The sequence below is a fragment of the Zonotrichia leucophrys genome, chromosome 14 (genome assembly GCF_028769735.1).
Source record: "Zonotrichia leucophrys gambelii isolate GWCS_2022_RI chromosome 14, RI_Zleu_2.0, whole genome shotgun sequence".
In the NCBI taxonomy this organism is placed as follows: Eukaryota; Metazoa; Chordata; class Aves; order Passeriformes; family Passerellidae; genus Zonotrichia; species Zonotrichia leucophrys.
The window spans coordinates 6460157-6475116 of NC_088184.1; the positions used below are offsets into that span (position 1 = coordinate 6460157).

Here is a 14960-nt window from a genome sequence, read left to right on the forward strand (position 1 = left end):
ATGTTTTAGTTTATCAGCCTTGTTACCAGTCCCCATCCTACAAGTTTTGCAAATTTAGGGCACAGATGAAGCCTCTAGTTTGGAAGAACCCTTTCTTTCTTAACTATGCCCCATTTAGCTTTCTTCCTGTGTAGAGAAAAATGTAAGAGGTAAAGTGAAATAATATTTCACAAAAAAACAGTGCTCTATAGAAGTTTTCTTAAAATCCACTCAACATTACATCTAAAACCAAAATAATTCACTGAGAACAGCATCCATAAAAATGGTGAGTCAACTGCCTTCTCTTACCTCATATGTGAAATTGTGTTTGAATTTTTTGTCATCCCAGTTCAGATCTAGGTATTCACTAAACAATGTTGGTCTTTGCTCTAGAGACCCACATGCATGCAGGTGTTCCATGCTTAATATTCTCTGAAGCTGGAAAAGTGGAAAAAATTAACACATAAAAGTAATTTTTTTAAAAGTGTTCAGTATATCCCCAGGCAGTGGGTTTCCTGGACAAAAGCACACCCTGTGAGAACCCTGGCTGGTCTGTACCCTGAAATCCTGCTTCAGGCTCTGCCAGCCAACCTAAGGGACTGACAGCTCTGGCCTGAGGGAAGGCTGCAGCCCAAGTACAACCATGTCTGGCATCATGAAACAGAATTTGCCACAGCATTTATTTTTCTTCCTCTGAGACACAAAATGGTTGACTTCAAGGCTTTCATATGGTAACAAGTACAGAAAAAAAAAATCATTCTGTGAGGATCAAACACAGAAATTCAGCTACACTCATCCCTTCCAAGGCATGTAAGACTCATACCTGGCCTGCAGAGAGTGTCACACAGCCACCCCAGGCAGTGATGTCCATCTTGGATTTATCCTCCAGCCCCAGCTGGAGGTGAGCAGGCTGCCCAGCATTCCCTGAGACCTGCAGCTGAAAGCAGAGAAGGATTTGTCCAGCAGCAAGACCAGAACCAGCAGAATGATCCCCATGCAGTGGAGGCAAACATGTTTTTTACAGGGGTATCAAAGGGCTTCTGGTTTGGTTTTATTGTAAGGTTGTGGGGTTTTTTGTTTTGCTTTTCTTGTATGTGCAGACTAGAAGTTTGTTCACTGCTTTATGGACAAAAATTGTCTCATTTTCATTGCTTGGCAGGTTCCTGGGCATTTCTGGGTTCCTCCCATCCAAAATGGGTCAATACTAAAGGTGCAAGACTGTTGGCTAGGAAACAGTGCTGCTGGTTTGGACACAAGGAGATAACAGAACTCAGTGCTGTCTACATTGTTCAGGATGATTCTTGGTTCTGCAGTTCTCAGGGATGAAAGGCACACTCACAGTCAATGCAGCATCACAGCTGTGTGTTTTGCAGCCCAGCCTCATGATCTCACCTGCTGGTTGTACTTTCTGCCCCTTCTTTCTGACAGGGAATGCACCTCCAGCTCCTTCAGAGTGTAATTAAATGGGTGGGCAGCAGTGGCTCTGTAGCTTGTCCGGTGCCTTCCAATCCTCAGAGAAGACGACACTGATATCTGAGCCACGTCAACAGATGGAAAGGAACTTGTGAAATAAAACACCTCTCACATACTGACCTCAAACATGCACCCAGTTAAGATTTCCCTCTACCTTGTCCTCAGATGAATTACAAGCACAGTAAAGTCCTTTCTGAAGAAGTGAGGTAAATTAATGGTAAAATTAGAACAATTTTTGCTGCTTGAATTCAAAGCAGAACTACTCTCTGTATTTTACTAAAATAATGAACATTGAAATGTTGAAGTTTAATTTTGATCTCATCTTTAGGCACTGCAGGCTGCACTGAATCATTGGACATAACTTGCAAACTTAAAACACAAGAAAAAGCATTTGCTTCAACAGGAACTAAATTCTGCTAAGTTATTGAGAGGAAAATATTTTTGTGGTAATTTAGATAGTGGTGGGATTTTAATAATTGTGGTGATTTAAGAAGTAGTAAAAAATACATTCTGTACAACTGCTAAAGTAAATTTTGGAATTTTAACACTTATTAAAGAAATAAAAAAAAATCTGTGCTCTTTGCAGGCACATTTATGTTTATGTGTGGTAGCATACTTTATACATTGTCTTCTATCTTTCCATTATTCAGAAAATAATGTAATACTCAGCCAAAGTGCTGCATTTCAGATGTACATATAAAGATAGCACAGTTAGCAGCAAGTCAGGAAAATGTCCCAAATTAACCACATCTGAAAGTCAACCTACCCTATGTTCTCCAAGTTTTTTTCACTTTTTTTATATCTTTAAAAAATAGTGATGACTTACTTTATGAAAACAGAGACTGGTTTCAACTGTTCCACATTTGTAAGTCTTGCTAATAAGGAGAAGAGTGAAAGAATGAAATACAAAAGCGCTTTGACTGAATCAATAAAGCTGAAAATGCTAAGCAAGGTATGTGTCCTCTTCTGTGTGGGTAAACCCACTGTTATACCCATGCAATGAATTCTTCATCCTTCTCAATCTCAACTAATGCTCACACTTGCTCACTTGTCTTAGATTTTATTTCTTTGTCCATAAGCTGCTTTAAGCATGACATTTGTGCTGTTCTTCCCACTTACCCTCAGAGGCCTTTACCCAGTGCTTTGAAGCTGATGCATTTCATTACCTTTGGTTAAGCAGCAAGGTGTGGGGTTACTGCAAACAAAAAAATCCTATGACCTGAAAATACTTCCTACAAGAATATCAGCTACTCAGCTTTCACAGTCAGAACTTTTTATACATCCAGGAAGGGGGACAGTTTGCCTTATAGTCAAATTCCCTGGCTTGCTTAGTTCCTTTTTTAATTAAAAAGAAAAACAAACAAACAAAAAAACCCCAAAAACAAACAAAAAACAAACAAACAAACAAACAAACAAAAAAACCCCAAGAAACAGTCTTGATACCCTCCTGACATTTATTTGCTCTGGGCCACTGTACCTTGTCCTTTTCATTCCAAATGACAGTAAGGACATCCTGGTGACTGCGTGCTGAATGTTTCACATATAAGTTGGCCCAGGCATGCCGTGGAAAAGGGATGGAGAGAGGATGGAGAAGTTCCACTGCAAGGAAAACAAACAAGTAACATTTCCCACCAGGAATCATGACCCTTCCCAGGACATTTCCCCACAGCAGCAGGACATCCCTTGGCTCCCAGGGAAACGTGGTCTCTGCCCACACACACTCCCCTACCCAGCAGCCACAAGGAATTCAGTGTGCTGATGTCTGCTCAACACGAGGAGATGTGAGAGCAGAACCCTCTCTCTATTTACCAGCAGAACAGCAGGTACCTGCAATAACCAAAAGACTGACAGCTACACCCAGAGCAACTTCAGCAACAACAACCAGGGAAATAATCTGTGTGAAACTGAGATGGCCCTACACTGGAAGAGGAACAGTTTACAACACTCAAACAGGTAAGTGCAGTTAGCTTCTCTATTTTCACATCATAAAGTCTCAACATAAGGGATTAACACCTCGAGGTAGCAGCCAGTGTGACCAGTGCTCCCTTCAGCACCCAGCACTCAAGTTCTATGTTCCATATTCACAAAGCAGAAGGAGAATTGTGAAGTGGATGTTTTTAACAGCCAGACCCTATAAAGAATTTAAAGCAAATCAGACCTTAGAAGCCCTAAACTGAAACCAGGATTGAAACCCTTTGGACATGCATTTTGAAATCAGATTTATGGAGTTTATTTATAGTCTGCTTTGAACACTTGTAAAAGACTTGAGAAACCTACCCTGAATGCCATGGCCTCCAGGCAGCTTTGGGAAGAGTCCAGTGTAAGTGCCTGTTAGCTTTAGCTCTTTGCCATCCCACAGGGCAATGTGCCTCAGCAGATGAGTTCTGTTGTCTTTTTGGTAAATTGTCATAAGCATAAGTTGTCTTGGAAGAATTTTTAACTAAAAATAAAAGAGGGCAAACATTAAACCCCAAGTTCTCTGAGAAGGTAAAACCTGAGTGTAATTTTGGTACCCCAAAGTCCTGTGGGGTCTGTAGGAATGTGTTTTTAAAGGTCTAGTACAATGATACTCTAAGCCCACTGCTCTCATACGAGCAACTATTCATTTCTACTTGTCTTCATTTCTACAAAAGTTGTCTTTGCAAATAATGGAACATACATAAACAAGTGAGTATTCCCTTTACAACAGTCTTTGATTATTATTCAGTTTGATTTTCTTTTATCTCACAGAATAAACCATCAAGAGTCCTACTGTTACAAAATAAATCCAGCAGACAGCACAAACAACAATAGGTACTTGTGATGTCTTTTCTTATTTAGAGAAAGAGATGTGAGGTCCCTGCATTACAAAAACTGGGTCAGTTTGTAGCACATTATTTTTCTTATTTCCTATAAAACCTATATGAGTGCTCCATCTATAGGAGCAAACAAATATAAACTCAAACTAATCCACAATCAAATGTTTGCTCATGCTACTGCAGAAATCAAGGGCAGAACACCTCACACAGCAGGAGCTGCATTTGTCCTTCCCTGCTTGGCAGCCACCCCCAGAGTGCCCTCCTGTCACAGCCTGCCTGTGCCAGCAGTGGGTGGTACCAACCTGGGCCATGGTCTGTGCCACCTCAATGGCATTGCTGTAGCTGCTTCCAGTCAAAGTTAGCTTTGCTGAAACGTTGAAATCCCGTTTTTCCATCCTGAGGTAGAGTTTGCCTTTTGCTTCACTCATATCATAATTTACCTTTTCAAGTTCCCATTAAATTAAAAAAAAAATACTGTAATTGTTAACATCTTTAAAAACAGGAACATCCTCAATAATAAAAAAATGTTAGAGATACTAGTACTAGAAATGAAGCAGCTTGACTCCTAACACATTAGACAAGTCTACTTTACAGTGATGTATGCCATGGATTACTTGCAGATAGTTACCTTAGAAGACAGTTGTGCTGCACAGGGGAAGTACTGTAGAAAGAAGGGATGAGTCTGGAGTGCTTTTATATTCAACTCTTCACTAAAGGGAAGAAATGTTCTCTTGTTCAACAATATTTTACAAAGTCCACTCTTGCTGGCAGCACAAGTTCATCTGAGTTAGCTCCAAGTCTGCCACAGCTTTTAGAGTTAAAATGGCAGCACCTGCCACTGAACACTTACCCAGCTCCCAGTTTTTGATACAGTCACACAAAATGAGCTGGACCAGAAATCATTTTGCCATACCAAATGCATCAGCTTTTTAAAAATGAGAAAGATATTTTGGAATCTGACTTTGCAAGCACTGTCATGGTTTATAAACTTAGAATTTACAATTATTAAAGATTTTAACAGAACTTACAAGACTTTTCAGTGCAAAGGTCTTGCGCTAGAAACTTAAGAAATATCTGAAATACCCCAAGGCTAAAAATATCACACCTGTAAACACCCTTAAAAGCCTAGAGTTTTGTGCAGATACAGCCATATTGACACCAACTTAGAAAATCAAGTCACCATAATTTTACAAGTTTTAACTGTGCCAAAACAATTTAATAAGTTTAATTAATTTAATAAGATTTAAATATTTATGTCAAGTTAAGTTATACTTTTAAGTACTTGTCTGGTCCAGGCCTAGAGTTTTATGACTCTTTCACAGTCTGCTACGTGGATTCTGTGTAGGCAGGCAGAGACAGGTCCCAAGCTGTGAGGGGAAGAATCTGTCTGCAGCCCTTCAGAAACTCCCTGAGGTTTACAGAGTGTGTGGTGTGACTACTCACTTTACCCAAGTTTTGTTATCCATTTCACCAGTGATGTGGTGATGAATACATTAACTGTATTCCATGGAAATCAGTGGCCTAATGACATTTATTATAGTGCTCAGAATGACCCTTTTACCCTTGCTGGTCTTTTTTTCTGCTGATGGAAAAGGAGAAGTTTTTGTTTTTTTCATAGGTCAGCCTCAGAGCACCTTCAGTTTCATTTTCAGTCATGACTTCTTGAATTGTCATCTGTGGAGGGGGAAAATAAACAAATCACATGCCATAACTTCTACCAATCATTTCACCTCAACTGAGCACAATCTTTTGACTCCCTTAAAACCATCATCTTGACTGAAGTTTATCTCCCAGACAGGCCTTCTGGGTGCTTGCTAGATGGAAACCAAGAGCCTCATGAGAGGTTTTCCTTTTTCTTGTGTGTTTCCATAGCTATCCATTTGCATTATTGACAAATATTAGTGTTACTTTCCATGCACCCCTATCTGGTTTAAGTCTAAAGCTACTGGTTCTTGTTTATGTCTTCCACAATCTCATGTTTCATCTACCAGAAAGAAATTGTGCTTTTTTTTTAAAAATAAACAGATCAGGCTCCACCAATATTTTGCTCCAGGGCATTCCTCCCACAACTGCTGCATCATCTACAGCCTCATCCTGAAAATGCTAAAGAACCTCTGTGGGAGAGATGAGGGCCATTTCCCACATTTCAATAGCAACTCTGGTATTTGCCAAAGTCTGTGGGAACAGTAATTTCTGAAGTCCCCTGGTTATACTCATACCTTATAAATGAATAAGACACCTCAAGAATTACCACCTCAGCTTTTCTTTTTTTTCATTCAAACATTTAGATAAAAGACTTTTCATAAATATTAATGGGGAAGAAGCAGGGAAAATACCTTATACCTTGCAATGAAAGGTTGGCAGTAAATATTCCCTTGAAACACTGATACTTAATGTGCAGGTTTAATATTGATCTAATGTTTATGTTCAGGAAAGTTGACTTTTACTCTTGCATCCTAGCTACATGTCCTGTTTTTTGAGGAGAAGGTGGTGGATCAGTTGGAAATGTCTTTCTGTGTACTCCCCTTCACAAGGGAAGGGGACATTTCAAGAAATGCTTCTTTCTCCCAAGGGATAAACAGACACAGCCTTTGTTGATCCTGTCAAGTAGTTTGGAATATAAATCTACCTCTGTTTATTCAACACTGAAGCATTTTAGATATTTGTGCTACAAGTGGTTTAACCAAGGCAAGGAGTTCTCTAGGTATGAAGGACAGCTGTTTTCTACCAAAAGTTCTTTCTACTTTTGTGAGCCCTATCAGCTGCAAAGTGACAGTAAATACCTGTCCTCCTGAAATGATTAACCCTGGAAATGGGGATTTCAGGTACCTGACCAGGCTCCCTAGAAACTGACCACTGGCTTTGTACTTAGGTTAAATGAGGATTCAGATAAACTGGGCCAAGTCAGCTCTCAGCTGCACTTGTATATAAACCTGGAGTAATTTCACTGAGGCCACGGGAAGTGCTCTGGATTAATGCAAATGTAACTCAAGTGACAGCTTTCATCAAAGCACAGCAAAAGTTTTGAGGTGCATTACCTTAAAAAAGAAGGGAAGTCCCAGGTGATGGAGAAGTGATATTGAATGTTTCACCTCTGCCATGAACACAAATATACCAGAGAGTTCAAAGTCTGTGTCAACATCCACAGTCACAGTTATATCTTTCTCACCATACTGGATTTCACAGACAGTCTTGGCTTTGTTTTCTACATGAAGGGACAAAACAGTTCCAATTTGAGCAGCTGATTTTTGAGAAATTTCAGTACTGCCTGCATAAAATCAACCCAGACAGCTTTTAGCTTAATACATTCATCAAGACAAAGTCATCATTCAGGATTCCAAGAACTTCAGCCTGTGGTTGGAGGAGGGCAGAGTTTTTCTGGATGTCCTTGAACTTTGTCCTTACAAAGTCTTGTAGTAATAACAGAGCTTGTGTACCCACATCAGTGTTGTGGCAAGTTAGTTCCTGTCAGGAATGTGTTTGTGCAGCTAGAGCTGACTAACCCATACAGCCAACTGCATCCCTGGCCTGCAGCAGCCTCTCCCAGGGAAGAGCTCTGAGCTGTTCTCACCTCCAGGGACTCCTCTGCACCCAGCTACAGCAGCTCAACAATGCCCAAAGTGCATGACCTGAAGACCTTTCCCCACTGCCCTACAACTTCTCATTTTTGTAAAGGAAAATACAAGACTGCTAAAATATCAAAGTGAGATAAGAGATGTGAAACCCTGCAAATTCTTTAAGGTAAGACAAAACCCACAGAAATGGTGGGTTTGTGGTGGAAATCACATGGTGACTGTGGCTGTCCTGAGAACAACCTCTCCTCCTCTCCTGTTGCTTTGTTCTGAATGGGTGAAAGGATCTGATGCCACTCACACCAGTATTGATTCAGTGCCTGCTAACCTCAGTAATTCCTGCCCTTTGGTGCTCTCACAGTTGTTAGTTTTCTTTAACATGAATAAATTCTCCTGGGGGCACTTAAGGTACCTGATCACAGTGTAAGAGAGATATGCAGATAGGATTTATGCCAGGGCAAGCTTTGAGGGTGGATTGGCTTCATTAATCACAGATGCAGTTTCAGAATGACAGGTTTACTTACAAACAAGATAAAGCCTCTTTTTAGGTACTACCAGCAAATCTTAGTCAGTCTGTAGCCTGTTGAAGGAACAGCTGAAACATCCTGATAGAGCTATTATAGAATAAAAACCCAGTCAGGAATGGCAGGTACCCACCTGATTTCTGTGCACTGAAAATCAAGTTGATTGCCTTAGGGTAGCCTGAAGCCTGGAGAACCTCACTGCTGTGCACACTCTGGCAGGACAGATCCACTTGGTGGCCAACATAACGGGAGTTTATTATGTATGTGAGTGATGTTTCTCCAGCTGCAATGTGCACATATCTCTCTTGAGTTGTGTTTCTCCCTTGGAAAACCACATCTATCTAAAAATGACATGTAAATATAAGTTCTCAAAACAATATTTATATAGTATTTAGTTTTAAGACAGGAGAAAATGGAAGTGAAAGAAAGCTCTGGCTAGTCTACACTTATGTCTACATTAATAAAATGTCTCTTGGTCTTTCATTAATCATCTTTCAAGTATGAAGCTCATTCAACTGAATGAATGTCAAGCCATGCCAGCCTCACTGATCTATGGCAAATTTTCATTCTGTTCTTTTTTATCCCACAAACACAACTTCCTTCTTGTAAAGGATACTTAATATACACCTAGTGACAATATTTACCAGACAGTGGGTACTCCAATACTTCTCTCAAAATAGCACCCAAAGAAACACTTCTTTCAGTATAAAATTCCCATTCAAGAGCACAGGAGCAATACTCCAGTCCCTGGTGCAATGTGCTCTAGCTGTCCTGTAGAGTTACAATATCAACAGTACCCAATCTACTACCACTGACCAGAATGGAAGAATCTTGTTCAGAAAGCAGTCAAGGAGAAACTTTCTATTTCAGTAGTTCAGGTTTTAGGCATCCACAGCTTGTAAATATGAGAAAATATCAGCTTCCATCCTGTGCCTTACAAAATAGGAGTTTTCATTCAAGCCATGAACTTGAATTACATCCTTATACAGGACAATAATTATAATTAAAAACAAACAAAACAACCAAACCCAAAATGACCTGCAAAGATGATGGGACTCTGGCTTGTAGCAGCCATGGCAAAGAGTGATGGAAATTCCCTGTTATGTTGGTACTTGTTTCCAACTCCTGAATTTGTCCTTCAAGAACTGTCAGGTGAGCACCATAAAGAACTTTCAAACCAAAGCTCCTGGTAACTTTGAGGTTCAAGATAGCCTGTGTGCAACAAAAGTAAATTGTGAAAGGACAGAATTGTAAAAGTTAAAGCTCCTGCTGGTCAGGGTTCTTTCTTTGGTTGAGACAGTATAATCTCAAAGATATGTCAAAGATGCATCTTGTATCATTTTATAACACAACACAACATAGTTATAATTGTCCCTTTTATTTTAGAATTCAACCATTTAACATGTATTCTCAAGTATGGCCATGCTTTAATGCTATTCAGTTACATGGTTAATAAGTCTTGTGTTTATCAGATTAAAAAATATGCCAGGTAATGGCAATGGTAATAGTAATTTCAGAAAGAAAATACCAATTGGAAAGGAGCCAGTGAAATCCCAGCAGTGCTGCCCTCTGCCCTGTGTGTGCAGGGGACACTGCAGCTCTGTCAGACACACAGATCCAGTGCCCTCCTCTCACTCCACACTGGAGCAACCTCCAGCCTCAGGTCTGTGGAAAGTCCTGGTCCAAACTCTTCTCCCATGAGAACAAACTGAGCTTCAGGACTCCCCTCAAGAACAAAGGGAGCACCTGGACTCCCCCTCACCAAAACAGCAAACGGGTAAAGTCCCATCTACACCCACTGCCCTTTGCCATCTCACTTCCCCAGCTGCTGCTCCCCTCGTGCCATGGCTCCAGGTTCACAACCTACCTGCAACTCAATCCTGTCTTTTATTTGCAAAGTCTTCAATGTGTCTATGTTGTGAGTAAGTTTGTAGTTAAGAGACACAACATCCAACTTCTGGACAAAGTTCAGTTCTTCTGTAATCTGCTCAGTTGAAGTAAATATGACAAAAGTTAACTGTGGCACATCTCTGACATGGAGACTTCTCTGAATAACCATAATCATTGGACTAATTACACATTAGAATAAAATTATGAAAACTATGAAAATTTTATGGTGAACAACTGTCTAATTTTTTTAGAAGTCACGGCTTTGTACTTTAAAAGGGAATATGCTGCACCAAGTGAGATTCTTGATAAGGAAGGTTTGAGATCATTTACAAATGAGAGTCAAGGATCATTGATGATGTCAAATTTGTTGCAAGGAGCAATTGCACAGAAGGACAAAAGGACTGGCTGAAAGATACTGCCTTCATTTAATGAAGGCCTTTAGAACTAACCCAGCCACAGCTAAGCATTACATTTGAAACAATATTTACCAAATCAATTAACTCACTTCAACTTCTATTTCACATATTACTGATATGGAGAAGACACTTACTTGCTTGTTGTTCACACAGAAATTGATAAATCCTTTATAGAAGTCACTGTTTTTTTCTGATATCACATCAAGTAACATCCTCATGGGGATGCCAATGTCAGCAGCTCCTTGGATGTTATGGGTAAGCACTGCATCCAGCTCTTGTCTTTCCTGGTAACATTTCACAGCACAGAGCAAAGCACATGGAGAACCCAAAGACCACTGCAGTACAGAGCTCAAACGAGAAATCTGTCTATCCTGTCTATCCTACATTTAAGAGGAATTAAACTCCCACTATGTTGTTTCCCTATGGCACAGAAACATGCAGGAATTACCAGTTATGGCAGGAAAGTGAAGCACCTGAGGAAACAGGTACTTGTGTTGCTCTCTGCTCTCTTGCTCTGATGACAAGAGAATCCAAACTTGTAATTGTCAACAGAAAAGCAAGAGATTCACAGCCTTCCCTGTGTTGCTCTCTAACTGAATAAACAGCAGTGTCTCCATTAATCACTGCCTATTATTTTGCAGGGTAAATCACAGTGATGTAAAGAACAGTAGAATACAAACAACAAAAATTTACACATAAAGAGCATAACAAGGAAATTATTCAGGAAGTGCCAGAGCCTATATCTTATTGTCCCATGCATCAGTTACTGCACATTGAAGGTGCCAGATTTTCAAAGATTTTATTATTTCAATTTTATTCTGGCATTTATTACTTTAGCTTGACTATTTGTTCCAAATAACATAGGTTAGAGTACATTACTGAGTACTTTGTTCACACACTCCAACAGCCTGCAGGGTACTCACATCAGTGACTTTTAGTATAAAGAGTCCTCGGAATTTACTTTCATCAACAGTGATCAGTGTCTGTGAATCTAGGTTCATTTCATCCATCAAAAGATAGCCTGAGCCATCAATTTTCATTGGTGCTCCAAGATCCTGTAAAGGAAAGAACAAAATTTTAAAAACCACCACTTTAGCACTTAACCACAAATACATTATAGCTCTGAAACTTAATTCATAATAGTAACTTTAATCATCTAGCTGTAAATCAAGTATATCAGGCAGCATAGGCACAGGATATTTCAGAAATCTTGAGAGACAACTTTGAATAATCATAATTTCTGAACAGAAAAACCCTTCAGAGTTCTCAATCATCTTTTAGAAAACACATCAGAGCTAGTACAAGGAAGTCCATTATCTGCAGGTACTGATTAACAGAAAATTTGGTGTATGCCATATGAAAATACAGTAAATGACTGGCTCCAGCAGTAAGATGCAACATTTAAAGAGAATGTTTTTATTATTTCTCTGCTATCTCTTTGAAGTACCTAGATTATTGTCTTTTGACTTTAGCATAGCATTATACTAGTTAGATGTATAAATTCAACATTAAAGGAGAAAATTCTTTTCCATACCTGAATTGTTTGGCATTTGTTTTCTATAAGCATTTTCCACTGCCGGTTCTTTTCAGGGTCAAAGTCCCCATTCATTTGAAGCTCACAGGCCCCCAGTTTCATTCCCACTCCAATGACATATCTGAAGTGTTTCCGTGCAGTGATGGACAGCTCATTTTCCCTTGGGATTTCCCTCAGCTGGGGGAGGTCATGCCTGAACTGAATTTCCAGAGCCAGCTTTGGCTTGCACTCTGCTCTCACTTCAAGCCGGGCAGTTTTGCCTCCTGTTTCCAGGACAGAGAGCAGCTCTGCCTGGCACTTGTCCTTCTGGATGGATCCTGTGAGCCGGGACTGAGTTGGGAAACTGAGATCCTAGCAAGATTTAAACAAAAAATCCTTTGGAATATACAAACACTTTAAGACAAGTGTATATTATATGATACACTATCAGAGACAAAACCTACAATCTCCAAGCTGCCATTTTTCTCCCCCTCAACAAGAAAGATGGTGATTTTTCCTGAATAAGACCTGATGATTTAAGGACTGTCCTGCAGAATTCACGACTTCTGCATCTTTACAAAGTTTTACATTTACAAAAACCATAAAATACATATTTCTTCAGATAGGCAAAGTTTACTAAACATTCTATGTTTCATCCAGACCACACCAATCTCAGTTTTCAAACAAATTAATGTACAAAAAATCATAGGCCTAACAGACATTCTTGCACCTGGTTGTAGAAGGTTTGTTTTTTATAATAATTAAACTTCCAGCTTGTCTTGTGCAACATCCCAAATGAAAGGTTTCTTCCCATTCTGTCAAAGGATTTCTACAAACACTGAAAATTCCACTATTTTTAATACTTTAAGGGGTGTTCATTCCCTTCTCACTACAACTTTGCTGTCATTTTTATGTTGCCACTTTGTAGTTGAGGAAGTTACTCAGTTTGAGGATTTGAAAGCAAAATATAAATGCCTATGAACATCTAGGAAAAACCCCTGATTTTGCAATAGTCATTCTTTCCAACGTAGTCAGTGAGGCTAATTGGAAAAACCAAGGAAGTTCTCTTTTGATAGAAGGCTCACAGACCAGGGAATGTATTTCTGGCGGAGTTCAGGCTGATCTTGCTGTTCAGCCTTAGAGGGCAGTGTCGGCCTGCGAAGGCAGCGCTCAGCAAAGGCTGAACCGATCTCAGTCCCAGAGAGCACCTGGAGCAGGACACTGTGTGACACTGCCTTTGCCTAATGCTGGCACAGGGGCGCCTTCAGAGTGCCTTCCCACACTCCAGCAGTGCCACATTGGCTAAAACCCACAGCGCCTTCATTGGATCCCCAAACTCTCTTTAAAACCCTCCCAGAGCTACCTGCAGAAGTTGGCATTCTGTTTCTGTTTCCAGTGTCCAGTCAGCTTTATTCTGAATGCAGAGGTCCCCTCTAGCCCTCAGTCTGCATCTGCCAGCCTGCAGCAGGAAAATGCCCTCTGTGGTGGAGTCTGTGGCTGCAGAGAACAGGACTGAGTTTTCAAAAGGCAGCCCAAGCTGGCTGAGCCAGGGAAACGAATGCCTGAGCATCCCTTGGAGTGTGTATTCACGCTGGCAGGAGGTGTCTATCTGCACATCCACTGCTCTGCCATCACACTGCAGCTTCATTAACAAGCCCACGTTGCAGATGTTCTGCTGAAATGAGCCCCCCAAGACTGCAGCACGAGGCAATCCCATCCTCTGCAACAGAAAAGATTACACAATTTAAAACACACAAAGCAAAGCAACTGTCTTCGCATTTGTTCCTAATTCAGGAGAAAGCATTTCTTCTTTCTGAAACAATCTGTGTTTGGAAAGGACCATACAAGACAGCTTGATTCAGAGAGAAATCAGAAATTTCTCTGTGAAAAACCTGAAAAAAATCTACATGGGGGGGAGAGGGGAAAGAAGAATAAATCCTCAAATAATCTTTTCATAACTAATGCAGAAGGAAAAAATCTTAACCTCCACAATTTCACATTGAAAGGACATGCTTTTCACTAGATTTTAGGACAAAAGTTAATAAACTATTATTAAGCAACATTTTTATGGCAACACCTACCATTGTATTACTCCAAATTACCACTTCCCCCTGCAAATGCTCTGACTCATTGCTCTGTAAGAACTTTAATGACCAAATTTGGCCTATCCATAAATGTATCAGGAGACAGTTTTCTGTGAGTCAGTGATCTGAAATACACAGACTGGAAGGGCATGCAGAAAACAACAATCTGGGCTTACCTCTAGACTGACGCACTTGTTTCTAAAAGCAAGTGCCCATCCTGTCTCATTGCCTGCCAGGCTCACTTCCCCATCAGCTTCCAAAGTGCAAGGCCCGAGGACGATACCAAGGATGCCCTTGTACTTGTCACTTCTCATGGCTGACACCTTCAGTTGGTTCTCTCTGGCAATTCCCAGAGAATGAAGTGAAGGCAAAGAATGCTGGAAGTCGATTTCTAAATGAGGATGGGTGTTACTGGTGGCATAGAGTTGTAGGCAGGCAAATACGTCATGAAAAGAAATGTGTCCAAAGAGGATGAGAGTAAAGTTGCTGGTAAATATTGACCCATTCAGTGAAACTCTTGCTGGAGTCTGAAAAATTACAGAAAACTGTGGTCAAGTTTGCTTTCCTGTCAGGTCACATACTGTTTTTAAAAGCTCATATTACTAGAGAGAACTGTTCCCTACACCACTTTGTATTCATCCTACATAATTATAAATGCTGAAACAAATGGAGAGATGGACTCAAATCTTTATTTTGGAGTTCCATAATAGA

The 14960-nt window shown here is 40.2% G+C and overlaps 1 protein-coding gene across 1 annotated transcript in view; it reads right to left on the minus strand.

Annotated features, from left to right (window-relative positions):
• Positions 1-14960, minus strand: part of LOC135454311 (uncharacterized) — a 73498-nt gene that overhangs the window by 15710 nt on the left and 42828 nt on the right. Inside the window, exons 41-55 of the mRNA XM_064726306.1 lie at positions 14426-14776; positions 13529-13885; positions 12295-12537; positions 10787-10936; positions 10214-10330; positions 8480-8687; positions 7289-7455; positions 5812-5924; positions 4879-4960; positions 4553-4690; positions 3730-3892; positions 2930-3051; positions 1372-1512; positions 803-916; positions 289-417 (exon numbers count right to left, since the gene is read on the minus strand). Of these exons, the coding sequence (XP_064582376.1) occupies positions 289-417; positions 803-916; positions 1372-1512; positions 2930-3051; positions 3730-3892; positions 4553-4690; positions 4879-4960; positions 5812-5924; positions 7289-7455; positions 8480-8687; positions 10214-10330; positions 10787-10936; positions 12295-12537; positions 13529-13885; positions 14426-14776 (2595 nt within the window). The remainder of the gene's footprint in view (positions 1-288; positions 418-802; positions 917-1371; positions 1513-2929; positions 3052-3729; positions 3893-4552; positions 4691-4878; positions 4961-5811; positions 5925-7288; positions 7456-8479; positions 8688-10213; positions 10331-10786; positions 10937-12294; positions 12538-13528; positions 13886-14425; positions 14777-14960) is intronic.